This window comes from Hippocampus guttulatus, chromosome 22, assembly GCF_054856545.1.
Source record: "Hippocampus guttulatus isolate MCC_2025c chromosome 22, RoL_Hgut_1.0, whole genome shotgun sequence".
Classification (NCBI taxonomy): Eukaryota; Metazoa; Chordata; class Actinopteri; order Syngnathiformes; family Syngnathidae; genus Hippocampus; species Hippocampus guttulatus.
In genome coordinates this window covers 2,204,648-2,232,002 of record NC_141282.1, presented here as the reverse complement: position 1 = coordinate 2,232,002, position 27,355 = coordinate 2,204,648, and the positions used below count along the sequence as shown (strand labels likewise).

The 27,355-nt window shown below is 46.0% G+C and overlaps 1 protein-coding gene across 3 annotated transcripts in view; it reads left to right on the top strand.

The window, feature by feature from the left end:
* ptprz1b (protein tyrosine phosphatase receptor type Z1b) overlaps positions 1-27,355 on the top strand; it is a 40,176-nt gene that overhangs the window by 11,506 nt on the left and 1,315 nt on the right. Inside the window, exons 4-32 of one of the 3 annotated variants that reach the window (XM_086103338.1) lie at positions 5,264-5,332; positions 15,267-15,446; positions 16,529-16,680; positions 16,757-16,852; positions 16,936-17,002; positions 17,094-17,251; positions 17,973-18,120; positions 18,674-18,858; positions 19,333-19,459; positions 19,535-19,584; positions 19,658-20,131; positions 20,217-20,400; positions 20,475-20,660; positions 22,247-22,391; positions 22,496-22,587; positions 22,652-22,737; positions 23,379-23,399; positions 23,604-23,700; positions 23,778-23,860; positions 24,490-24,624; positions 24,719-24,850; positions 24,927-25,084; positions 25,161-25,296; positions 26,030-26,176; positions 26,281-26,374; positions 26,453-26,526; positions 26,748-26,876; positions 26,956-27,108; positions 27,196-27,338. In XM_086103338.1, the coding sequence (XP_085959464.1) occupies positions 5,264-5,332; positions 15,267-15,446; positions 16,529-16,680; positions 16,757-16,852; positions 16,936-17,002; positions 17,094-17,251; positions 17,973-18,120; positions 18,674-18,858; positions 19,333-19,459; positions 19,535-19,584; positions 19,658-20,131; positions 20,217-20,400; positions 20,475-20,660; positions 22,247-22,391; positions 22,496-22,587; positions 22,652-22,737; positions 23,379-23,399; positions 23,604-23,700; positions 23,778-23,860; positions 24,490-24,624; positions 24,719-24,850; positions 24,927-25,084; positions 25,161-25,296; positions 26,030-26,176; positions 26,281-26,374; positions 26,453-26,526; positions 26,748-26,876; positions 26,956-27,108; positions 27,196-27,338 (3,901 nt within the window). Of the gene's footprint in view, positions 1-5,263; positions 5,333-15,266; positions 15,447-16,528; positions 16,681-16,756; positions 16,853-16,935; positions 17,003-17,093; positions 17,252-17,972; positions 18,121-18,673; positions 18,859-19,332; positions 19,585-19,657; positions 20,132-20,216; positions 20,401-20,474; positions 20,661-22,246; positions 22,392-22,495; positions 22,588-22,651; positions 22,738-23,378; positions 23,400-23,603; positions 23,701-23,777; positions 23,861-24,489; positions 24,625-24,718; positions 24,851-24,926; positions 25,085-25,160; positions 25,297-26,029; positions 26,177-26,280; positions 26,375-26,452; positions 26,527-26,747; positions 26,877-26,955; positions 27,109-27,195; positions 27,339-27,355 lie in introns of all 3 variants that reach the window. The other 2 variants (XM_086103336.1, XM_086103337.1) reach the window with 2 other exon arrangements.

The window sequence follows — 27,355 nt, the reverse complement described above, 5'->3', positions numbered from 1 at the left end:
CACAAGCGCTCCAAAAAAAAAATTCTGAGCTGCAGGCTCGAAATGCAGGAAGAAAGCTTATTCATCCTTTTTTTTTTTTTTTTTTTTTTTACACCTGACTTGAACACCTGCCGGGAGGTGAAAGTTGGAATTCAATTCCGCTTTGGAGGCTACGGATAGACAATTTTTTTTTTACTGTGGATTTAACATGTAAGCAGGCTCGAGTTTACCCGCTGAACTTCAGGTTGATAGTTTTCGGGGAATGAACTGAACTGAAGTCATTTCTTATCATGCCGTGTCCAAGTGACAGTCCTGATAATCATATGCAACTCTGTGATGTTTTGCTCATTAATGTATTTTTTTCTTTTTTATGCAAATGTGTAACATCATCAGGCAAAAGATTAACAGCCTTCAAACGAGGTGGAAAATAGGCCAAATAGAACACCTGCAGTGGGGGAAAAAAGTCTACACATCCATTCGGTGATAAATGGCAGCTAAAAAAATCATTCCAAAACGTTTTCCAACTTGAACCTTTGGGAGGGACAGCGGTCACGACAGTGGCCAGCTGATCATGTGATCAGGTGACAGGGTGCATGGAAGGCTTTCTGTGACCCGTACAACTGAATTAGTTTGACAAAAAAAAAAATCATTTTGAGAGGGAAGTCAAAAGAATCAACCAACAACACGCGAAACAGGACCCCCTGCACACCCGCCGCCATTTAACGTGCCGCTGATTAACCCTCAATCAGTTTCGGATGTTCTAGTAGGCTTTTCCTGACATTTTTGGGGGGTTTGCTGTCTAACACAAGCAAAATTTGGTGCTATCCGCCACAGAGGCGTGCGGTCAGGGGAGGCAGGTGAGGCAGAGCCTCACCTCTGAATGCCCATTGCATTGCGCAATCATCACAAACTGGATCATTCAACTGGCTCGTGCTGCTTGCCGTATATCTACATGTCGCAAATATAATGTTTAGCCAATTGAATAAGCTACCCTTTTTTGCTTTATATATTTGTAAATCTGACACTAAAAGAGTCAGTGCCTCACCAACCATGAACCTCACCGCGCGCCACTGATTCCACCGACACGAACACGATTCTACCTAGTTGCCTCTAAATATTATTGCTGCAGATTATTTGACGACGGTATGAATCAAATGTCCGGTCGTCCCATTTGGCTGAAGATCTGAAAGATTATAAAGCAAATTGGTGTCAAAAACAAGCGTGATGTCAACCTCTGGATTTGTCGAATATTTCCATGCTATGTGTGTCAATGTTAAGTGTTTGTCTGGAGCGGCTCTTTATTTTATTTTATTTTTTTTCGCCATCCCCAGCATGAAGAAAGACCTGAACTTGAAAAGCGGCACTCAAGGCGCCTCAACTCGATGAAATTGTGCGCAGGGGGGGGGGGGGGGGGGGGGGGGGGGGGGGCTCAGCTTTCATCCTGCGTTGTGTCAGGCTGTCAGAGTATTTATTCATGCGAGCCCCTGCCTTTTATTAATCCTGCCGTAGTTTACTATTCGGTAAGAGAGTGTAACATTTTTTTTTTCTTCCCCTCTCTTCATCCTCAGAAGGCGAAATTACGATAACCACATGGCATGAGTCAGTGTTTACGACCGTGCGGCACATATTACACCGGCAGTTACACACAGTTAAGCCGATAAATGTGCGGAGGACGCCTCGGGCGTATTCATATTTCATGAAGGTGTGTTATATGTCTGTGTGTGTGTGTGTGGTGTGAAAGGAATGCCAAATTAAGATATATTTTTAAAAAAAATGGGTGCGGGGTCGACTGACCCATTGTGCCACAAATGTGTGGATGTAACTGGGGTGTTGCATTTCACTCCGTCGTTGGATGTATATGTGCGTGCGCACATGTACAGCTGTCCAACGGGGCCCCAAACTCTCACGGTCTCCTTACACACACACACAAACACGCATTCTCACACGGACACACAGATCCCAATGATAAGCTTGTCTTCTTGGGTTTTAAATTGCAGCCTTTAATGCCGCCCAGGCCGGGCGGAACAATGTACGGTTTGTTTAAAGCTCCACTGTCCTCCACTTGACATAAAGTCTGATCCCATTAAGTGGTTCCTTCTGCTGCCGGACTTGAGTGCGAGAGCGATGACGAGACGGAACAGCGAATGTCTGCCGCCGCCCTATCAGCAGGCCGCAAGCGCCCCCTTCCAAGTGGTTGGGTATCAATCTGCACGTCTGTCTAACCTAATTTAAAAAAAAAAAAAGAAAAATCCCATCCCATCCGTAGGAATATCTCGTTTTGTGGTGGCTCAAACATCACTTTTCAGTATGTGCGTTCTCGAGAGATAAGCTGGCGTTGCGAGGCAGAGAACTGTCACCACGAATCCAACGCGTTGGATTCAATTAAATTTCTGGTGCACCTTTCATGCCAACTTCTGAAGTGACTGCAATGCTTCCCTCAATCGACTTTCCTCTGCTTTGTCTTTATAATTCCTGTTGTGATGACCAGCGGTGATTCAGTTACCTTGAAAAAGTAACTTTGCCGATAACTTGGTTTTTAAAGTCACAACGTTGGATTGATGACATCCGGCTGCTTAATTGCGAGTGCATTTGAACCGTGAAATTCAAGGACACCGGACGGATAAAATTTTGACACACCATAATTCCTCTCGACACAGTTTATTGAAGCTAGCTAACACTCTGTCGACAGCACAAGGTGTTGTTTTTCGCTAAAACGAACTCAAAACGGTGAAGGTGTGTCCATCTTTCTCCATTGCTCTTTATGCGACACGGTATGCACACGCGATGATTCGTCAGCTCGCCGAAAGCGCGACATGACACGTACGTTACGTTAGCCGTGACTGTGTGCCCATTTTGGAGTGACCAACATCACCAATTACCGTATTTTCCATACTAAAAGGTGCACCTAAAAACCTTCCATTTTCTTAAAAGTTCACACCGCGCCTTAAGATGCGATGCGCCTTGTGTATGGTCATTACGGTAGTATTTCGACCCCTAAATGGCTCCTTGCAAGAGACATGATGACAACGCAGAGTTCAAACTTAAGGCGATCGGTTACGCAGTTGAACAAGGAAATAGAGCAGCGGCAAGAGAGTTCAACGTTAACGAGTCAATGTTATAACTTGCTGTTGGTTAAGTGAACCGTGTCGCTGCTTTTTTAAATAAGTTTTACTGACATCTGATCGTTCTGTTGGAGTTTCCTTGAGCGTAGTTCCATCTAGTGGATGCATTGTAGATTGCGTCTTATAATGCAGTGCGCCCAATGTATGAAAAAAATTACAAAGTAGGCCATTCATTGAAGATGCGAATCATAATCCAATGCGCCTTTTAGTGTGGAAAATACGGTATGACGAAGGCACAGATGAGGTACAATAAAATATGATGTATTTTACATTTTGATACTTAAATTTTAGTCGCTGACTGAGAGACATGGAGACAATGACGGTAAATAATCTTGGACAACTAAATAGGATGACTTGGAATTTGGGATTCTTTTAATGGGACAACTCAAAATCAGTTTGCGGTGCCCTAAAGGAAGCCGGCGGACGGCTTCCTCATTGGAAGGATTTGGTCTAAATCAACCCCCACAGGAGTCGGCTAATCCAGAGCTGTTCTATTCGTTAAGATTTACTGCTGAGACAGGCTCGATGAGCCCAAAATGATCAACAATCCTGCTGGCGGCATCTTCACGCAGCTTGAGCTCATGGGAATCCAGTCGGATTTTCTAACCCCCCCCCCCCCCCCCCAAAAAAAAAGGACTTGGCAATTAGTGTAAAGCGGTCTGATTTTGTTTATTAGTGTTTTTGCGAATAACTCCGCTTTGCCCAGAGATTGTACTCATATTGACGCAGAGCTGCAATCTTGCAGGATTTTCCCGCCATTTTGGTTCAAAATAATATCGCCCAGTAACTCCATTTCGTTCAAACCATGTTCAGCACTGGATATGAATTTCCAATTCCGAGCTTTGAGGTTCCCAAACTGCAGGAGGTCATGTTAAGCCTCAATCTCCAATGGATTGATAAGAGCGGCAGTGCCTCCTTCTGTTGAGAAGAAAGCTACGCTAAACTAGCTAAACGAGCTAAACAAAGCGACTGGCCTTTTCTTTACACGCCTCATAGGAGATTAGGTAAAAAAAACATGCTTTGATATGCTTCCCAAATTTTAACCATGAAACAACCGCGGGTCGTTGCGACTCCGACGAGGAGGAATAACAGCGAGATAAGCGAACGAGGGCACGGGAGGGAAGACGAGAAGTAGCCGCAGGCGCATCGCATCGCTAATTGCCTCATTAACATCCCACAGCCGCCTTGCGCCTAATGTATTCTTTTTTTCTTTTTTTTTTTTTTGCCACGCACACAACATCGAGGCAAATTATTACCTGTTGTTACAGTTTGAACCTCTAATAGGATCATAATTTCAAGGCGGACCCGTATCGTAACGATTCTGTAATCCGTGCGCACAGGAGCTGCTGGTGTTCGATTTTAACCCTTCCGTGCACCCTGTAACATGATAACATGATCGCCTGTCCACTGTAGTGACCGCTGTCCCTGAAAGGGTTAAAAAACAACAACAATCCACCAACAAAAGGTGAAGAATGTTGCAATTTCGATTTCATGACAGTCCAGCAAAGAAGTGAGTTGAAACAAGTGATGCGCAACATCGATCCCCCCCCCGTGGCTCCTGGATATGCATTCATGCGGACGATTTTACACATGATACAGGAAAGCTTTGTTTACTTTGTGTACGCATGTTAGATGCATTAAAAAAAAAAAACTGAAGCAGCTCGGTAGCGACACGCTGTTTACGCGATCTTTTTTTTTCCCCCCGCTGCGGTAAACAATAGGATTATGCTGACTTTATGTTGTGGATGCCTCTGACCTAAATTTGACTCTGCTGAGAGCTTGGAAGTTTCGAAGGGAAGGTTTGCGCACAGTGAAAGAAAAAAAAAACGTGTATAATTCAGGCATTGGTCATCATGATCTTATTTTGTTATTCTCATGATGTTGACTCTTCTTTGCCCCCCCCCCCCCCCCCCCCCATCGTTTCCGTGCCATGACTCACCACAATTGCCGACTTCCTGCTGCTCTTCCCCAAAATAACATCATGGCCTCAAGTATCATAACGGGATGCATCAGCGTGTGCCGAATGGAGCGCGCACTTAAATAATCACATCAGCGCACACTTCATGAATTATTTCAAAACCTCACTGGCATTCTGACGAGTCAAACAATCTTGAAAAAAAAAACCCCGCCATTAACCGCTGTCTTCTTTCTTCCCTCTGCAGTCGGAACAGCGGAACCTTTGGTCCGAAACTTGAAGAAACTCCAAGAAGATATCGACTGGTCGTACACAGGTATGGAATAAGTCGGCAGCGGGCCTTCAACAGGAAAGTATTGCTTCTTGTTATGAAAGAAATTTCAAGATACGAAAGGTAAAAATACAGTATGGGCTGCTAATTGCAGCTCTGAGTTTCCTGAACGCAACATACTTATAGCTGCTCTGCCATTGGCTATTACCTAGCATCTTTCTGGCATCCCATTGACTAAGAGGGACCTCTACCGTATGTCCTCGTCATTCGATCCTCGGGCCATGAGGCGATCCGATAGTTTTACGTAAATGTGGATGGGTTCTTTACAAAACACCAGGCAAAAACCACTTGTGAGAGAGAACATGAACTAATGAGGGCAAAACAACGATGAGAACGCAGTTAAAAGTTAAACGATCATAATTTGTATTCTTTATTGTTTGTTTTTTTACAGTATGCACAACTCTCATTTATTGTGCAATAATCTAATTCTAACATGTATTTGTTACATATTTTGATGCATTTTTATGCTTTAGAAAACATTTATGTCAGAATTGTGGTGGGACTTGGAACGGATTAGGGCATTTACATGGAAAACGCGTCTCTACTTACAAACTTTTCGAGCGTAGAAATTTCTTCTAGAACCAATTAATTTCGTAAGTCGAGGTACCACTGCAGGGACCTTTTTAGGGTGATTCGCTCCACAAACAAAAAACTAAACTAAACTCCGTGACAAGCCCAGCGTATGTCAGTCTCAGATCGGTTGATCTGTCGGAATTACCGTATCTAGCAACATCTCCCATAGGAGAGCCTTGATCTGCCTCGGGCCATATGTTCAGATGACTGCAGCTAACTCAGCACGGAGCCCTGCTGCGCTAAGCTGTCCAGAAACAAGAGTGGTTAGAGGCAGACGAATCATAGTCGCAGTCCCGGCCGGGGGGGTGGGGAGGGCTGGGGGGAGATTATGGCCTCTTACTGGGAAAGGAGAATCGGGTCTGAAGGGGTCAGCAGTGGGCTAATGGAGGGCTGTTAACGGTATTAACCTCTTGTGGAGTTCGAGTGATTTTGATGGCTACATTCGGTGACAAACAACATGGTACCAATTGGAGCGCTTTGAATCATTCGTTGCCGTTGCCGAGTGGACTCGTCAATTTCCAATGGGGATGGGCGGGGCAGTGTCTGATGCTCCTCCCCTGTACATTTCCAATTTTTGGAAACAACTTTACTGATACAGAACCACCGGAAGATGGCTTTCGTGCTACATTTTACATTTGAGATCAGCACACTTTGTTGGTCCACTGGCTGCATTTTGTGCACCCTGCCAAAAGATAATCTGCCCGCACTGTTCGGCTCCACGGAGCAACGGAATGTCCAGCCGGTAAGGCGGCACAGTCTTCCTACATCCATGACGTATTTACGTCTGGCAAAATGAGACTCACATATTTTTGTTTGATGGCAAATATTCATTACAATGCAGGTGCTGAGACCCCCCCCCCCCCCTGCCCCCATGTAAATTGGCCTGATTTGCCTTGTCGGCAATCTCATCCGCCAGACTTGTTTTCCTCGTCTGGCAGATTGTTTTCCTCCCTCTGTCGAATCTTTCCAATCAGCACGCGCAGTCCATTTGTCAAAGAGTGGCAATGTTTTTGTTACGCGCTGCGCTCCCTCTTCCTCACTTGGTTCAATTTGTTGTCTTATTTTGAGGGGGTGGCGGGGGGGGGGGGGGCTGGCGGTTGCTTGTTTATCACGCTACACTCGTCGGTCGGCCTTAGCCGCCGATGCTCATCATCACACGGGGAGGTCAGTCTGGTTGCCGGTTAAGTGTTGCTTCACTGTAACCCGAAAACACTCCCGGCATATGCACGAGTGTGTCCGCGTGTTCTGATCACAATCGGGTCTTCCTGAGCAACTCTGTTCCCTCTGCCCTGTGCCGTTCACTGAGCCGTGAGTAAAAACATTACCATGTGAAAGAAGCGCACTTCATTGTGAGTCAGCGTGCGCTTCTTTTTTGCAATGGTTGGGCGAGACGTCCGTGATGAAAATAAAAGGAAATATGTGGCAAAGGGTGCCCGTGATTGACAGCGCCGAGAAGTGTGAGAACGTACGGACCAGTCAAGGATGAGAGTTGATCGTCATGAGTTGAAGTTACACCTTGATCATCTCTTTAACACTTTCATACACCAATAATGATAACCTGATAACATGATAAGCTGTCCACTGTAGTGACCGCTGTGAAAGGGTTAAATTTCCAGCAGCCTATTTAGGCATAAAATGTTCGTCCCTGACACCCACAGGGGCTTTTTCCATGTCTCACACTTGATGCTTGCTGCACCAGAGCACACAACCCACCAGGGGCAATACATGGCGATTCACAGTCATACATCCATTTTTTTTTTTTTTTGGACACACCTCTCAGGTCTGTTGAACTTGGTCGGAAAAACAGCATCAGCGCAAGAGACAACACCTTAATATTCTCTGATCTGAAAACCGTGTCTAAATCGGAAAGTAGTACATTAGTTGGTCCAAATAACTATGTTGAATTTATACATCTTAGCTGAGAGACAAGCATTGTATATCAAAAACGGAGCTAAGTTTAGCCAGGGTCGTTATGGAGAGTCCTGTATATGCGCACTCACATTGGGTTCATTAAAAAAATATCACGAGCCATTTATTTGTAAGTGAAATATAAAATGTCTTTAAAATTCATTCCAATGTTTTATGATTACGGCTCGGTGGTCCAGTGGTTAGCGCATCGACCTCACAGTGCAGAGGTACCGGGTTCAATTCCAGCTCCGGCCTCCCTGTGTGGAGTTTGCACGTTCTCCCCGGGCCTGCGTGGGTTTTCTCCGGGTACTCTGGTTTCCTCCCACGTTCCAAAAACATGCATGGCAGGCTGATTGAACACTCGAAATTGTCCATAGTTGGTTGTTGGTCTCTGTGTGCCCTGCGATTGGCTGGCAACCGGTTCAGGGTGTCCCCCGCCTACTGCCCGAAGACTGCTGGGATAGGCTCCAGCACCCCCCATGACCCTTGTGAGGATAAAGCGGATCGGAAAATGAATGAATGAATGTTTTATGATTATATTTTGATTAATTCCCAGTGGAATGTGATCAACCTTTAACAGTTGTTGTGCATAACAATTCTTGTCATTTCTTATATAAATCTTAATTGGAATAAGTCAATGTTACCTGCATATGACTTTTTTGTTTTGAACAAACTTCCACTTCCTTCATGTTGTACCCATCATTGTCCCTGGTGGCCCTGGGATCCTTCTGCCTGCAGAATCCCCCCCCCCACCCCCCCACCCCGGGGTCCCATCTGTTCTGTTTGCATGCAAGTTTGCACTCTAATTATCCACGGCAAGGCGATGGCACGCATATAGAACACAACTGCAATTTCTTTTATTCTTCTTACATTAGGTTATAAAAGCCTTAAAAAAACAGATTTGTATTGATTTGAATCTTACTACCCCCCCCCCCTCTTGCCGCTGCAGTTTCTCTTGTCTTACTCCAAAAGTTTTATAGCCACTGGCTATGCGAGCTTCAAAACTCCACTGGCGCTTGATCCCCTGCTCACATGGTAATGCGCACCGATTTTCGGAGACGTGTATTTCGGTAAGTCCTGCAGTTTCCGCACACGCGTTTAGAAGAGAAGTGGACTGTGGCGGGATACAGCCACAGGGTCCATTCAATTACGATGGCGGTGAAAGTTAACTCGCATTCGCTACTGAAGAAAATCCCGCATTTGTGCATGACTGTCTTCAGTTCCCGTTTTTCATTGTGAATCGGGAACCACTTTGGGAGTGCTACACACGGCAAAAAGTTCACATCCTTCCAACTGTCGTCGCATCTGTTCATCCCCCCTGTCCGACTTTCACAAGGCACCACCCCACAAACTATTTGGATGAAGCTCGGCGCATGCAGAAGTGCAGAGGGGGCCGAGCAAGCGGCGAGCCAATTTGGGTCAGATCTGTTTAACGTGGTGAAAACACTTTTTTTTTTACCCTTCCCTACATTGGTCGGAGTGTAGGAGTACTGATGCGATGTGATGTACTGACCTCGGACCAGCGTTCACAGCTGGAGCCCGCAGCGCTTCCACTTTGCTCTGTTAATTTGATTCGAACTACAAGCTGCCAGAACTGTTTGAAAGCCATTCCGCTGGGCTGGCTCCAGCTATGATGCGCTTTCCAATAGACTGACAGGGACTTGGAGGATGTCATTGTGCCACCACAAATGGGACGAGCCTGTCAGCTGCGTTTGACCAGAAATTACATGAAGGCATTCATAATTTTAACTGTCAGTGGGAATCTTAACAAGCAGCACCGTTGACAGTCAATTGCAGTCAACTGTTTTTGATTTATGATTTTTTTTTTCAGGGGGATGGGTAGAGAAAAGTCTTGTCCAACTCTGGCTTGGTCAAAAAAAACAAAAAAACACTAACTGTGAACATGGCGAACCTCTGAAAATTCTATCTTGCAGCCCGCGATTGATCAAAATGTTTGCTAGGTTAAATCTACTACAAAAGAGAGAAAAGAGGACGGAGACGATTTACATTTCGAAGTAGAAGCGATGACATAATGTACATCCATACACACACGCACACGGCACAATGCAGGCACACACTACCAAATACTACTACTACCAAACGGCTAAAAATACCTGCAACACTTGTTGCAGCCTAATTCCAAGAAGGATTACAGTACATCCATTAAATGACTATGATCCAATCAGTAAGACATCACAAAAGGTGAAGCACAGTCGATATCTTGTGGATGAACTGTGCATTGACTAGAATCAAGTGGCAATCGCTGAATGGTTTGGCTGTAATTGTTATTGTATTCTGCACCCCATTTTGAACAGTCTAAAAAACAACTTCCCACTATGTTGCCTTTCTTTGTTTCATGGTCAGCAAATCCCCGATTCTAAAACACGGCTGCAGTCAACGATTAGCAGGCAGCGAGTCCAATTGATTGAAAGTTGCAACCAATACGTAGCCCAAGAAAATGTACCGCCCACTCAGCCCGAGAGTGCTTTCGACATGGCATAGTTAGCTTGTGTGGCAATGCGATTGTCACGTCAGTGTTGTTTCCTTCTGTTACACTTTTAAAGGGCTTTCCTGTCTTGTGTTCGTCATAGATCCCACCTTGAATATTTCATCCCAAGAAGCCCCGCGAGCTGATTCGGCGGCGTGTTCGCTCCCTGCCCCTTGCTTCTGTCTGTTTGCCTGCACGCACATGTTCACGGCTCTCGACCGCTCTCTTAGTCACCAAATACTTGAGGCTGGCCTTTCTTCTGCTCCAGTTGTTCAGTATTCTGGTGAGGCTGCTCCCAGAGCCTTGTTTCAGACGCGAGTTAATGATGGCGAGGTGTGCGCGTACATGCGCCGCTTCGCTCTGCTTTCTCGCCTCGTACCTCCTGATGCCGTTTGGTGGATCTCAGCCTTCATTTGTGCAAAATGAAATGGCTGCTCAACGACGAGTTCAACGTCATCTGTAAAATCGAGGAGACAGAATCTCCCAATGAATTCAAACGGACACGGCCTAAAGAGGATCCAAGTCATTTGATTCAAGACTGTGAATTGAAGTTTAAAGTTTGACATTCATTCTCTTAACCCCATACAAATAAAATAAAAACCAATTGGATAAGTAAAAAATGAATAAATACCAATCGTCTCTTACACAATGACGAATGGAGCAACCCCAGCCCCAAATTACAAGCCTATTAGCAAGTAGCATGTAAGCTAGCTGTTAACGTTAGCTTAAAAAAAGCGCGAAACCTATCACTCATTCAATATTCATACATGCAAGCGACTGCGTCGTCTTGTCTCAGTTCTTCTTTTTTTTTGTTTATGCCCTCTTGAGACTTTGACATGTTTTCGCGTCTAGACGAAGCAGAGAAGAAACGCTCCTATAGATTGCCGCCTAGCGTGGGCGTATCGCTTCCATCTCGTCGGCTTTCAGCTTTGATGTCAAACATGGTGAACGTCTCCCCGATGAGGAGGCGCCCGCATTCATTTTCGTGAATAAAAGTAATTGTAAGAAGACAAAGAAATACTCAATGCTTGAGTCAATGGAGGTCTTTTGCCTGCAGGCTTGCAACTAAAAATACAAACTATGCATTGTTTATGCTGCTCCCTAATGTCTCCCATGAATGTATTATTTTTAGTACTCGGGAAAGACATTTTTTTTCATTGCCAGTGATAATTCTCAGTCCCCCTTGTAAATTTATCTTCTGTCTTAAATTTTATTTGAACCCTTTCAGGCACTGCGGTTACTACAGTGGACAGCTTATCAGGTTACAGGTTAGCATGAAAAGTGTTCATCAGAACCGAAGCCAGATGTCAAGTTATTGAAATGGAAGGCGACTCAAATGTGGGAACCTGCAAGCCCGAAACGAGGTTAAACGGCTTGTGATGTTCCCTCCCTTGATTCGATAATTCACATTCAAAAGTTTTAGCGATGGGCTAAACAGTTCCAACAGCGGCGTTCCGGCTTTTAATATTTGATAAGGAATTCGGCTATTTTTTGCCAGTGCTGAGGCAAACAGAAGCAGACAGTCTCCCCAAAAGTTGAGCCCTACATTATTTAACTCAATAATCTTGCATGTAGCTCTGAATGGCTCCCTGGCTCAGCGGGGCAGAACCTATTCACAGAGGGTGAAATTAGCAGTTTTGCATCGTGTGTGTGCGTGTGTTTGTGTGTGTGTGTGTGTGCGTGTGTTTGTGTGTGTGTGTGTGTGTGTGTGCGTGTGTGCGTGTGTGCGCGTGTGCGTGTGTGCGCGTGCGTGCGCGTCATCCGAAGCAGCCTAATTGGTAAAAGCGTGGGCAGGCAAGGAGATAGCGACTACATTTCAGTATGTGCAGTTCATTGTCTGTCATCAAGCATGAAAGTACTTTTGTCTGAATTGTGTTGACAATTCATTCGTCATTTGAGCTTTGTTTTTTTTTTTTCTTTCTATTTTTCAACCACAAATCTGCTTCCGGTTCTACTATTTGAGGCCAAAACAGCCAACAAAGTATGGCTCATGGCCCATCTTAGGTGAAATATCGCTTAACCCATTGCCGGGACTAAAAGGGACTCATCTGGTGCTGGGTTATTTATACCCAACGCATTGTAAGTATAAATAGCCATACTGATGAGTTCAAGTCAGCAAGAAAAGATGACCAGGTTATCAGTCGCTGTTTACATTTTCTTATAACATTACATGAAATTTATTTCAACGTCAATGCACAACAAAACTGTATCCAAAATGGCGACCAGCTTTGACTGTTCAGCAGGGCCAAATCCAATCTTCAACCCAATCTGCTGGGTCAAAATAATGAACCCAAACTTGGATAAGAGGAACTTAATCTGCTCAAAATTTAATTGACATCTTGCCATTGAATTGTTTTGGAAAACAACCCAGTGGTTTTTTTTTTGTTTGTTTATGTACTCTCGTGACCCAATTTAATAGTTTTTCGAGATAAGAGGCATCGTCGAGTTGATTTATTATCCATCCATCCATTTTTCGTTCCGCGTATCCTCACATGGGTCGCGGGGGGTGCTGGAGCCTATCCCAGCTGTTTTCGGGCAGTAGGCGGGGGACACCCTGAACCGGTTGCCAGCCAATCGCAGGGCACACAGAGACGAACAACCAACCACAGATTTCGAGTGTTCAATCAGCCTGCCATGCATGTTTTTGGAATGTGGGAGGAAACCGGAATACCCGGAGAAAACCCACGCAGGCCCAGGGAGAACATGCAAATTCCACACAGGGAGGCCAGAGCTGGAATTGAACCCGGTACCTCTGCACTGTGAGGTCGACGCGCTAACCACTGGCCCACCGGGTCACCCCGATTTATTTTTATTATTATTATTGTATTTTATTCATTTATTTATTTATTTGTTTGTTTATTTATTTTTCACTGACATCAGCCCAAAAAAAAAAAATTTAGAGTGGCGTACGGTGTCACTGAACACGACTCAGCAAGCAGCAGTTCGGGAGACATTAGTGATGTCACGACAATGGCGACATCGCAACGTTCCAAGTCGTCGCGATATCGTCGTCGTCATCAAGATATGATAATTAAAAGCAGTACATCGCCGTCAAAAGTAATGAATAAATAATTCCTGTTTGCCCGCTTCAGCCGAACACCGCACCATGGACCTCAAACTTGTAAACATGCTACGTTGCGCCGCGAAGCCAATAGCAACACATGACGATGAAAGGCTATTCGTTTGTCACTGTTGTTATTATGTTCAAAAACACCCCACTCCCACTTGAAGTTTACTTTTGAAGTAAAAATACAGCTAAGGGGATTACCCATTTCTTCGCCTTTGGAACGTCTACTTAGCTAGCGCTAAAAACAACGCCAAACTCCATTGACAGGCTCACGAATAGCATCAGCGCCAAGGTAATTTCCGTTCGTATGTGTTTTCCGTTTCCCAGGGACGACACGCCACGCTGTCATCCGCCACAGTTTTTCCTGCTCATTGCTTCCCTTTTATGCTCCGCAGAGCCTCATCCCGTTTTACCGTCACTTCACTACAGCAGAGTGAGCAGAAATGATGAGTGGAGCACCAGGTGGTGGAAATGGTTCCAGTCTTGACCACTTGAACTGCACGGGAGGGCTCTCGGTCTTTCCCAAAGTTTTTCCTCGTATTTCAGCCTCATCACATCGCAATCCCTCGCGGACCCTTCTTTTGAAAGTAGACGTCGGGGTGATTGAATGTAAATTGCTTATTCATTCCCTTTAATTACAGAACCCGACAGAGAAGAAAATCTCGGCGAGCCTCGGGGATGGGTTTTTTTTCATTCGTTTTCTCACTGAGCTTGGCATACTTCAATCTTTATTTTTTATTTTTCCTTTAACCATCCGATCTGCCTTCGTTACATCCATTGTCTCCGCTGATTCCCGCATAAACACACTTGCGTGAAGCAGTTGTTCATGAAGCGTCACCGTAGGGTGGTCGCCTGGTTAGCGCATGGGCCTCACAGTGCAGAGGTTCAGGGTTCGATTCCGGCTCCGGCCTTCCTGTGTGGAGTTTGCATGTTCTCCCCGTGCCTGCGTGGGTTTTCTCCGGGTATTCCGGTTTCCTCCCACATTCCAAAAACATGCGTGGCGGCTTAATGGAACACTCTATATTGTCCCTAGGTGTGAGTACGGATGGTTGTTCGTCTCTGTGTGCCCTGCAATTGGCTGGCAACCGGTTCAGGGTGTCCCCCGCCTCCTGCCAGCTGGGATAGGCTCCAACACGACCCTTGTGAGGATAAGCGGCTTGGGAACTGGATGGGTGGATGAATAATGAAGACCTCATGACATGTGCCCCACACGTTAATAACTACTGTGGATTCCTTCAATCCGCAGACGCGCTTTTGAGCTCGGTATTCCGCCGCCGCGGTTCTGATGCAAGCTTTCCGAAATGTTACTTTACCTCCCACGCTGCCACTTCTATTAGTCTCTGACTCTCAGTAGTTCTGTGTGAATTTTGAATCCGGTGTGAAGGTTTCTTTTTTTTGGGGGGGGGGGGGGGTGATGTGTTGCTCCACTTGCTCAGATTTACATCACATGCTCGGTCAACTTACAAAATGCAACATTTTGCCGCGTCGCTCATGCTCTGACTGAATTGATGAGAGGCCATGTTTCGTTTATCTCTGTTTTGTTCGTCAGATGCCGTGCTGTCGTCAACGCACGGCCAGCCAGATGTTTGATGAATACATTTACCAGCGTGCATACTCTAAACATGCACAATTTGTCATGTATAAATGACTTAGTTGCGTCTCGTGAGTTGGGCTGCAGATTCGCTCGCGCTGTTCATTCTGATCCGTTATTCATTAGGCAGGCACACACATACGTACGCGTAATGTGATTCAACACAATGCGCATTTGGAGAAAAAAAACCAAAAGACCGTTGGCTTATCCACACTTGTAGAACATCGATCCATGTCTAAAGCGAACCAAAGGCCATGAATAATCAATCCATACACCCCAAATCTGTGCGCAGGTGCCCTGAACCAGCGTAACTGGGGGAAGAAGTACCCGTCCTGTTCCAGCGCCAGGCAGTCCCCCGTGGACATCGATGAGACCTTCACGCAGGTCCGACTTCAGTACCAGAACCTGCGACTGGAGAGCTGGGACCGAATCATGGCGGAGTCCACCACTATCCACAACAATGGCAAAACAGGTCTGATGATGTCATTCAGTTGTTTTTATTCAACCAAAGCTTTATTTTGTGCGTGTGTGTAAATTAGATGTCTTTTTGGTATTCCCCTTCTGAAAAAAAAAGGCACATGTTTGCTGTCCATTTCGATCAATAGAAATGAATCCGATTTCATTGCACTGCTGTAAAACACAACATCTTAATCCCCCGCATGGGGAAAGAAGCTTAACCTTCAGGATGCCGCCGCCGCCGCAAAAAAAAAAAAAAAGCTTCGCAACACGGGGGTTAACGAAGGAGAGGAGCCGTGAGGATTCAAAGGAACAGAGAGAGTAGGAGTCATTGACGGAGAGAAGCAGCCAGAGGCACAACACTACAGAGCGAGCGTGCGGCGGAGAGAAAAGAAGATCAATGTCAAGAGGCCGAGATGAAGCGGAGCAAACGAAAAGCGTCAATAAGGCGCCGCAGGCGAGAACGTATAGACGGGGAGTAGCAGTGATAGAAAACTCCGGACGAGGGGCGTAAGAGTGTAACGACCGATGTCTTGCCTGATAAACCCATGAATCCCGTCGGAGCAATCGCACTGTGCCGGCGCTATCTATACATTCAAGATCCTTGCGACTTATTCTCTTTCTCTCGCTGTCTTTAACTCATTCAGTACCAGCCAAATCTAGACCAAGTCTGAAAAGACGTTTAAAAACGTCTTTGGGAGTGAATGAGTTAAAGTCAGAGAGGAAATGAGATAGCAGGGGCAGGTAGCGACGCAGAGCTGCCGCGACGTGATGAGGAATAATGTATGAGCTGTACGGCTCTCACTTAACTCCTATTTCATATCCTGTTAGGACTTAATATCCTTGAGGAGCGACTTGGAGTTTATTAGGCACGCATGCACAATTTAATACGAGAGGGTTGTACCAAAACACACGCGGCCTTTTTGATAAGACCCCTTGGTTGTGATTCTCATTCGATTGTGCATCAGGGCTTCATATTGTGATTGGTGAGTGTAAGTAGTAAGTGTGTTGTAAATGTGTCAACTGTAGGCAACAAAGGTGAGCACGCGCCGAAGTGAAAAAGTGAAACTGTGCCCATTTAGTCATTTTGTGTTTTAGTGGCTATCAATGTGGACGGCGACTTCTACGTAAGCGGAGGTGGCCTGAGCTCCAGGTTCCGCGTCGATACCGTCACCTTCCACTGGGGGCGCTGCAATGCGACTTCCGGTGGGTCCGAGCACAGCCTTAATGGGATGAAATACCCTCTTGAGGTACTCGAAACGAATTCTCCACCGGTATGTTTACCTTCGCGCTCGCTTTGGGCTAATTTGCCGCATTTGATTTCAGATGCAAATCTACGCCTACAATCCCGCCGCCTTCCGAAGTCTCGAGGAGTCCATCGGGGAAGGAGGCAGGATTGCGGCATTAGCTGTGCTCTTTGAGGTAAGTTAACACGGTGGTGTCCGACTGGGCATTTGGCAGTCAGGTTTTTCCTTTTTCGATGAAATAAATCTGTGAATTTACAGGTCAGCTTGTATGACAATGAAAACCTCAATCCTATCATCGACGCTGTAAACACTGTTACTCGTTTCGGTGAGTCACCTTCAAAATGTTTCAATTGAGAACGTCACAAAATATTATTTTGTGGGGTTTCCTATTCTTACTGTTTCCTGTTGTTGAGCAGGTAAGAGTGGATCAATGGAAGCCTTGGCCTTGCAGTCCTTGCTGCCAAACAACACCGCCAAATATTACATCTACAACGGCTCGCTAACTTCTCCTCCCTGCTCGGAGACGGTCGAGTGGGTCGTCTTTCAACACACCGTCGCCATCTCGGAAACGCAGGCGAGTAGCCACAAAACGAGGTCCAGCTACGCCATTCAACAAGAGGCTGTGCTAAAAATCCTGATAATGTTATGCTCAGATGCGTCCACGCGCAAAATATCAGCCGAAAACTGGAAGCTCTTGTCTGCTGCTCATTATCTCAAACCGATAAATTTAGAAAGATGCGGCGGTTAGTGTTGTGGATGTTTGTTTACCGTACAGAACATCTAACGTACTTTCTGCACTATAAGGCGCTTCGGATTTTAAGGCACACCTTCGATGAATGGCCTATTTTAAAACTGTTTTCATTTATGCATTATCAGGCGCATAGAACAGAAGCTACAATCGTGGCTGCGGTTGCGCTATGCGTCCACTAGATGGTGCTATGCTGAAGGGAATACAATACAATACAATGCACTATAGCTTTATTTATATCGGGCCTCACAACCGCTGCAGGTGTGATGCTTTTAGGTGTGCCTTATAGTGCGGAAAATACGGTAAGTCTGCATGTGTTCTTGCGCATTTGCATGACGGAAATGAGAGTGACAAGGTATGGCACGGGCGCATAGGCGCCAACTAAAAATAAATCTCTATTCGCCCGGCACTAACACAAGGCTCTTACGCATCGTGTTTACTTTGGCATCAGTCTCAAAACAAGAGAGACATGTTTGTTTTGAGGTGTTCAACTGTCGTCGTCGTCCCCCGTCCCCCCCCCCCTGGCTGCGCTTCTTCTTCCCTGCAGCTGGAGGTGTTCTGCGAGGTGATGACCATGGAGCAGGCGGGCTACGCCATGCTGACCGATTACCTGCAAAACAACTTCAGAGAACAGCAACAGTTCATGGGCCAGGTGTTTGCCTCGTACACGGGAGTGGAGGACGTGCCCACGCCGAGTAAGTGACAAGCACATTCTCAGTTTTGGTGTGTGAAAGGAACCCCCCCCCCCCCAAAAAAAACAAACAAAACTTTACCTGTGCTTTGAAGAGACTCTATTGACTGAGGCCACACTGCCACGACAAGGCAAAGCACGTTGCGCTCACAATGCTCGCATCTGCTTTCAGCATAATGCCGTCCCCCAAGGTCAGCCCGCAGTGGCAGTCATCAAACGCTGTAATTCGCTTTCCTCCCCATCTGCATAACTTCAAACTCTGAAATTTAAAGCAGCTCTTTTGGGTTGGTCGGGGAGCTCGACTTTGTAGATCAGGGCCCCTCCATTTTGCCCCTGTCAATGTATTCCGCAGCTCTTTTTGAAATTGAAATAAAGTATTCAGTAATTCCGAAAAGGGCGCTTCCGCTTGGAACACTTATCGCCAAGCTCTTTCCGAACCAATTGTTCTTCATAAATAAATGGAATCGATATAGTTTAAGATTGAAAGGTCAAAAACAACTTTTTGGACATTTTTTTTTCTTCAATCCTGACATAATTGACATGCTCTTCGACTGCAGCCTGCAGTTCACCGCCGGAAAATGTCCAAGCCGACGCCCAGAACGAAACGACCATCGTTGTGACGTGGGAGCGGCCCCGCGTGGTTTATGACACCACCATCGACTGGTACACCGTCACCTACGAGAGACTGCAAGGCCAAAACCAGAGAAAGCAGGAGTACAGGACCGACGGGGATCAGGATGTGGTACGTGAATGTGTGCATACCGTATTTTCCACACGAAAATTATAAGACGCAATCTACAATTCATCCACTAGATGGAGCTGTGCTCCAGGAAACACCAACAGAACGATCAGATGCCAGTCAAACTTATTTAATAATGCAGTGACACCGTTCACTGAACCAACAACAAGTTATAAGATTGACTCGTTAACGGTGAACTCTCTTGCCACCGCTCTATTTCCGTGTTCAACTGCGTAACCGATCGCCTTAAGTTTGAACTCTGCGCTGTCAGCATGTCTCGAGCAAGGAGCCATTTTGGGGTTGAAATATTACCGTAATGACCATACACAAGGCGCATTGTATTTTAAGGCGCGCGATGAGCTTTTTAAGAAAATGGAAGGCTTTTAGGTGCGCCTTTTAGTGCGGAAAATACGGTATGTCCATCCTGGACGATTATACTGGATTACATTTCATTTTTTTTGGGCGGGGGGGTTACAGGGAGCCATCATCACCAGCCTGCTTGCCAACAGCAGCTACGTGGTTCAGGTGGTGGCTGTTTGCACCAACGGCCTCAGAGGAAGATGGAGCGACCAAATTATCGTGGACATGCCGTTAGAGGATCCCGGTACGGAGACGCCAAGAGCACAAATTCCATTTTTTTCCGATGACACATTTCTTTCCTCACATGGTTTCTTTCTAGAGAGCGATGCCGTTCCTGATGTCTCGAAAGACTTTAAAGGGAGCCGAGAGGTAAGAAACTGTCTTAGCAAACTTGAAATGTCAACTTTTTTTTTGTTGAATGAAATTAAACCGTCCTTCTTAGATGTCACCGAACATCAGATGGCAGAAGCCGGAGAATCCCAACCCTCTGGATTTGACTCCGGTAGATCACAGTCCAGTGGAGGAGATCCCAGCAGAGCAAACCAGGGTTTACCAAAACCAACCCACACACCACCCTCGGTTGCAAACAACCCACAGCCCCCTGGTCCAGGTCGCCACTCAGTCCGCCCCGCAGCCTCCTCCCCCCGAGTTGGACGTACAGAAAACACGGCTCAATCCAAATGTGAAAAAGAAACCCTCCATTCTGAAAAGCGACGAGGTGAGCAAAAACCAAATCGATGATGGGCGAAGAACTCGAACACAACGGGTTCTGACGCACGGCGGCTTGGATGGCAACGGGGCAATCTGGGTAACGGGCATAACCCAGCAGCCGGGCTTCCTGTTTCCCGTTTCTGCCCCTGGCACGCTGCCTACCGTCCGCCGCCAAATCACAGAAGAGGCGTCTCTGCCCCATCAGGTCGTGACGCTTAAACTTCACCAAAGCACTCACAATATATTCAAGAACGGTCAACTCATGGAGTGAAATATCTTTGTGTTCCCAGATACAAGATCTCAGCCCAACAGATCCAAATGAGACGGAAAATGGCCTCCCTTCTCCCGAGTCAGACCTCTTCTCTCCCTCTGTGGAGGACATCCAAGTCACGGATGTTTTCTACGAAGACGCGCTCAACAGCTCTTCCCAAACGGCCACTTCAACTTCACTGCGATCGAATGTCACGCTGCCAGGTCAGCTTAAAGATTTTCGGGTTGACCAATAAGTCAACTACTCTGAATGTTACATTCACATTTTATACCTCTAGGCGTCATAGACTCCCCTCTGGACAGCGATTCACCCGTGAACAAGCCCCCAGAAGCCAGTACCTCGTTTTGGGTCCCCGAGAGGACGGCAACTGGCAGCAACACCCTCGCCGATACCGTCTACAAGTCGTTCACTTCCTCTTCTCTCCTCAGAGTGCTCATGCATACCACCCAACCCATGTTTAATGGTAACATCCGAGGACCGCCTCTCTGAGCTTGACCACGTTTCTAACGACCGGCTTATAGCGTTTCAGTAGGTCATTAAAAAGCATCAAATGGATATTGCCAAGATGAAGGCCCTAAATAGCATGAAAAAGCATGAAGTACGTCGTCCAGAAACGTTAATTAAGCTAGGTTGCGACAGTTCTCAAAGGGGTCTCACATGGGCACTCCCAGACCCCTTTGAAAACCAAGAGTCTGTGCTGAGCTTGTCACTTGGAGTGACCCCACGCGACTTGCTTTTTCGTCTTCTGGGGTATTTACCGTATTGGCCCGAATATAAGACGGCCCTGATTATAAGACGTCCCCCTCTTTTTCAAGACTCAACTTTGAAAAAAGACTTTTTGAACACCAAATTCATTTTTATGCAGAAATAATGACAGTACATCTGAAACAAATGATTATAGCAATATATGTGAGAGAAAAAGCATGTTATTTTGCCTCATTCAAATCTAAAGTGCAATCACATTTGTAAATGAATGGCTTCTGGTTTTTGAAATGTAAATTACATCATAACTTCTCCTCAGCTGCCGGTTAGCCTGGCTGATCTTCGACCCACTTTTCTCCAGATTGTCACTACGTTTCTCCATTTTCTGTTATCTCTTCTATTATTTGCTTCTTTTCCTTCTTACCGCTATTTTTTATTTTTCTTCTTCGTGCTACCGCTATTTTTATTTTTATTCTTCGTCGCGGGGGTTCACTTTGGCCTGGGGAGTCAAGTTCAGCATTCGCTTTATTGATATCTGGCGCCATCTAGCGTCGTAAATGGGTATAATGTCTAGACCCCGAGTATAAGACGGCAAAAAACACCGTCTTATATTCGGGCCAATACGGTAATACAGCAACTCCTGAAGGTAGCTTGTGAAACATCACTGGTATTATTTCCAACCGGAAACCCCCATCAAGAATGACATCGCGCATCGGTATGAACGAAATAAAGGCGTGCAACGTTGCGCAAAGGAGCCACTTGAACGCAATTTAGCAATAAGAAATATGGTGGGCAGGAGTTGCTTCATGCTCCAATTAATTTGCTCTGGAGTTGGAAAGAAAAAACTGAACTGTTCCTGTCACCGACGTGCAACATTCATGCCACTTTGTGGAAACCTTGTCATGCCTTTAAAACTGCGCAATTGCTTTCGATATTGGCCTTGAATTTACAATATGTGCTTGATAGTTTATTTTATTTTATTTTTTTAGTTGAATGAATACAGTTAGGACGATTCGGTGTGTATAAAAGCATGACCTTGGTGAGGCTCGACATGTTTGCTTCCCTACTGCTTGTCACAGAATGACTGTAAATATATTGAATTTTCACATCCATCTCTATTTGCTTGGATCCACAAACGCTTCCCAAGTGGGATATTTTCTTCTTTAAATGGGGTTTTGGTACTTCACGTAACTCGAGTGCTCCCTCTAGTGGATATTTTGAGCCCAATAACTCCAAACTAGAATTTAACAGCACTGCACTGGCAGTCTTGTTCTTGAAGCTCCCCCCTTTTTTTGCTCGTACTTTCCCGTTTGAAGCGGCGCATCATTTAGCTTTTTTTCACACCAGAGGGAAGCAACAGCAGTCACGAATCTCACATCGGGTTGGTCGGCAGTGTGGAGAGGGAGAAGAGGACCGTCATTCCTCTGGCTGTTGTCTCCACTCTCACCATCCTGTGTTTGCTGGTGCTGGTGGGCATCCTGGTCTATTGGAGGTACGCACTGCAACAAAGCGGACATCGCCACCGACCAACATCACATTTGCTCATCCCGCTTTTTTTTTCCTTTTCTTTTTTTTTGGGACTGACTCTTGTCACAGGAACTGTTTCCAGACGGCTAACTTCTACCCCGACGACAGCGCGTCGCCTAAGGTCATCTCAGCCCCGTCCACTCCTCTGCTGCTCGCCACAGGTAACCATCACGCCGGTCCCTTCATAACGTCGCTGTTATTTATTTGACAACCCTTGTGTGCCAGACGGTCACGAGCCTTTGACGGTGAAGCAGTTTGTGAAGAATGTCATGGAGTTGCACAACACGAACACGTTCTCCAAGGAGTTTGAGGTATGTGGCTGTACTCTAGTTTTTTTTTTTTGTGTGTGCGTGTGACGCTATCGGAGGCCGACGTTGCACTGGCCGACGGCACGTTATCTGTCAGAGCTTTTTTTAATAACACACTCCCATATCGACTAACATCATCAAAAGGCTTTTAGCAAGGTGTTAGAACCCCCTGCAAGCAGTTATGTAACAAAGAAGGAAGTGCGACATGATCCCCCCCCAAAAATGTACCCGTCATCACGAGTACTAGTTGAGTCTAAATATTGACTTCTTGGATCGCTATCAAACCAGGCGCATCTGCATGGCATCAGCCCCCCTCCCCCTTCTGTTTCCCAGCATGAGCCTCCAGTGTAACGCACACAGACGGGAAACGGCACCGAATAATGCCCTCTTGTCACCGACGTTGTCTTTTGGCCCCTTTGTAAATGGGAGAAACACGAAAAAAAGTGCAACTCGAAGAGAGAAAAAGCGAGATGGGGAAATCGCGGCTTTGTCATGGCGCTCAACCTCTCTGTGTGTATATGAACCCCGTGTACATGGACCTGCACTGACTCCCTGTCTGCCTGTGTGTCACCCCTCCCCCCCGACTCTCCTTTCACCACCGCCATCGTTGTGCTTTCTGCATCCTCACATCCACCCTCCATTAGATTGTGAAAGAATCCTATGAGGTAAGATGCTCGCCACGCCACCAAAGTTGACTTGAAACTAATACAGTTTGCTGTTTTGGGAAAGTACGCAGCCGGTCAAAGGAAAATGAGATTAAAGCCACATGAAGATGACACACACCGTTGACAAAATTTGATTCTCTGAGCACGACCTCGGCACCGATTGAAGAAAAAAAAAACTTGTGTATATTTTGTGTTGTGTTGTAGGAGGTGCAAACGTGCACAGTGGACATGGGCATCACCGCCGACAGTTCCAGTCAACCCGAGAACAAATCCAAGAACAGATACATCAACATCCTGGCCTGTACGTCTCAATACTGAGTACAGCTTTGCTTTCGTCGTTTCGCTTAAAGCAAAATGACAAGTTTTCCTCCATCCCAGATGACCACAGCAGAGTGAAGCTTACCAACAGTTTGGACAGGGACGGGAAATGCGAGGACTACATCAACGCAAACTTTGTTGACGTGAGTATGCTTTTGGATCAGAGACTTTCAGGTCATTTTTAAGCCTTGAGAGACTGTAAACGTTACCGAACTTGCAAATTCCTCAAAATCCGAGCCGCATATTCAAAATAATCCAATCGCTTTGTTTGAACCCTTTCATGCATCCTGTAACCTGATAACATGATGAGCTGTCCACTGTAGTAACCGCGGTCCACGAAAGGGTTAAAGCAAGGGTCGGCAACCCAAAATGTTGAAAGAGCCATATTGGACCAAAAAAAACAAAAAACAAATATGTTGGGAGCCGCAAAAAATTAAAAGCCTTATCATGAAGGCAACACATGCTGGATGTATCCATATTCGCTATATTAGCCTACTATCAAATTGCCTTTTTTTTTTTTTATCAACAAGCCTCTCGCGATCGACCCGTTACCTCCTACAGAAACCGTATTAAAACAAAAAAAAATTCCCTCCCCCATCTTTTTCCTTCTTCAAGAATTTTTGAAAAAGCTCCAGAGGAGCCACTAGGGCGGCGCTAAAGAGCCGCATGCGGCTCCAGAGCTGCAGGTTGCCGACCCCCGGGTTAAAGGAACAAAATTCGTTTTGCAGGCTTTTCAGATTCTTTCATGACTAAGTAGCAGTTTTGTCCGCAGGGTTATGAGCGTACCAGGGCCTACATCGCCGCCCAAGGCCCTCTCCGAGCAGGCAGGGAAGACTTCTGGAGAATGATCTGGCAGCAGAACATCGGCATCATCGTCATGATCACCAACCTGAAGGAGAAAGGCCGAGTGAGAGCGCTTGTTACTTCATTCTGGGCATTTCTGATTCTGTCACTATGACGGGATTGACTCATTTCGTGTTTTATTCTGTGTGATGTAACAGACCAAGTGTGACCAGTACTGGCCAGAAGATGGTCAGGAGGAGTACGGTCCATACCAGGTGACTTTGAAGAGCAGCAAGACCCTGGCTTACTACACACTCAGGACATTCATCGTCAGAGAAACCACAAATAAGGTTCACGCTCATATATTTATGTTTGCACTTTCCGAACCCGAACGTACAAAGACCACCAAGGTCTCCGATCCTCCAGGCAGCTCAGAGGAAAGCGGAACACACGGTCCAGCAATACCACTACACCCAGTGGCCAGACATGGGCGTCCCAGAATACACTCTGCCTGTCCTGTCCTTCATTCGAACGTCTTCTCGGGGCAGAACGCAGGAGATGGGACCCGTCTTGGTACACTGCAGGTAGTAATTTGTGTCGGTAACTTGTGCGCATTTACAACGATAAAATGCCGAATATGATGATTGTTTTGCGTCATAGTGCCGGTGTAGGGAGAACGGGGACCTACATTGTCATCGACAGCATGCTACAGCAGATCGAGGATCAAGGCACGGTGAATGTCCTCGGCTTCCTGAAACATGTGCGGACTCAGAGGAACTTCCTGGTTCAAACGGAGGTAAACAAAGCCTGCCATCTCGAGATACTCTCCACCTTAGCATAAAACAAGAAGTTACATCCGCATTTTTTGTATTTACAACATAACCTTGTCTTAAATTCCTTGAGGTTAATGCTAAATTAAAAAAAAGAATAAAAACTATTCAAAAATCTAAAAAATAATTTTACAATAAATATTTATTTATATACCTTTTGTCTTCTACTTTCTCCCTTTCATAATTTTGCTGCTGTAAATTGGGAATTTCTCCATTGTGAGACAATCTTAAAACACCATTGACAGGCTAACGAGTAGCATCTATGTACCGTATTTTCCTTTGGAGTATAAGGCGCACCTTCAATGACTGATCTGTTTTAAAACAGTTTTCATATATAAGGCATTAGAAGGCGCATAGAATAGAAGCTACAATAAAGGCTATGGTTGCATTATGCATCCACTAGATGAAGCTATGCTAATTGTACAATACAATACAGCATTATTTATATCGAGCTTTCACAACCGCTTCAGCTGTCACAATGCGCTTCACGGAACATTTAAAATACAACGTTCAAGAAATCCGAATATTGATCCATATAGAAGGCGCACCGGATTATAAGGCACACTGAGAAAATGGAATGCTTTTAGGTGCGCCTTATAGTGCGGAAAATACGGTCCATTTGCTGACTAGTGGGGGCCGCTTGTGCTACTGACTTTGGCCTTTTTGGAAAATTTGAAACTTCCAACGTCTTGCCTGCAGGAGCAGTACGTGTTCATTCACGACGTCTTAGTCGAGGCCATTTTGAGCCGCCACACCTCCGTCACCTGCGACCACCTCCACTCGTACGTGTCGGGCCTGCTGACACCCGGAGTGTCAGGCCGGACGCGCATGGACAAGCAGTTCAAGGTACATGTCGTCCACCCGCTCGCCATGTAGTCCATACCTTATGAGTTTAACCCTTTCATGCACCCAATAACCCTATAACATGATAATCTGGATGGATGTTTCAGTTGATCAGTCAGCGCCAAGCGAAACACGCCGACTACAGCACGGCTCTTCGAGATGGCAACGCCATGAGGAACAGAGCCAGAGCGCTGATGCCTGGTGAGCCCTCAAGCTGACGTCAACTACCCCAAAGGTACTCCGAAATCACGTTGAGGCTCGTGTGTCCTGTGTTTGCAGTGGAGAGATCGAGAGTTTGCCTAACTGCCACGGAAGCAAACCCCTCAGGCTACATCAACGCCTCCTATGTGCTGGTAAAAACAAACAAAAAAAACCAACTTCAAACATGTTGCTCTTAAAACTCATTCAGTACCAGCCAATTCTGGACCAAGTCTGAAAAGACGTTTAAAAACGTCTTTGGGAGTGAATGAGTTAAGTTCAGAAAATTGGCACCGAATTCAGATTTATTTATTTATTTATTTATTGGAGATGTGTCATCCCGCTTTTTTTTTCTTTTTCTTGCTTTTCATCAAAGGGCCATCGCCACAGTAAAGAATTCATTGTGAGTCAGACGCCGCTCAGCAGCACCGTGGAGGATTTCTGGCGTATGATCTGGGAGCACAACACACACGCCGCCGTCCATCTGCCCGACCCGCATTGTCAGGTTGGTGCATGATTTAGACGATGCATATTGACAACTTCAAATGTATGTGTGGTACACACTAACATGTGTGCCTTTGCAGAACGAGGACCAGGACCCGTACGCGTATCGGCCCTCTGAAGAGCAAATCATGAACTTTGAGGGATTCACCGTGTCACATTCAGCGGAGAGGCACGTGTGTCTGTCCAATGACGACAAAGTGCTCGTGCAGGACGTCACGTTAGAATCCACGCAGGTATTTGCCGCTTTTTGAAACACACATCCTAAGTGATCCTTGGACCCAACAAGATTTCAAAAACCCTCCGACGCTTTGCTTTTCTAGAACAATTACACTCTGGAGGTGCGTCTGTACAGCGCCTCCTGCTGGCCCAACCCCGACAGCCCCATTCGGAATTGTTTTGAACTCATCAACACAGTCAGCGAGCACAGCAGACGCACGCCCGGGCCTACTGTCGTGCACGACCCGTGAGTCGGCCATTCGT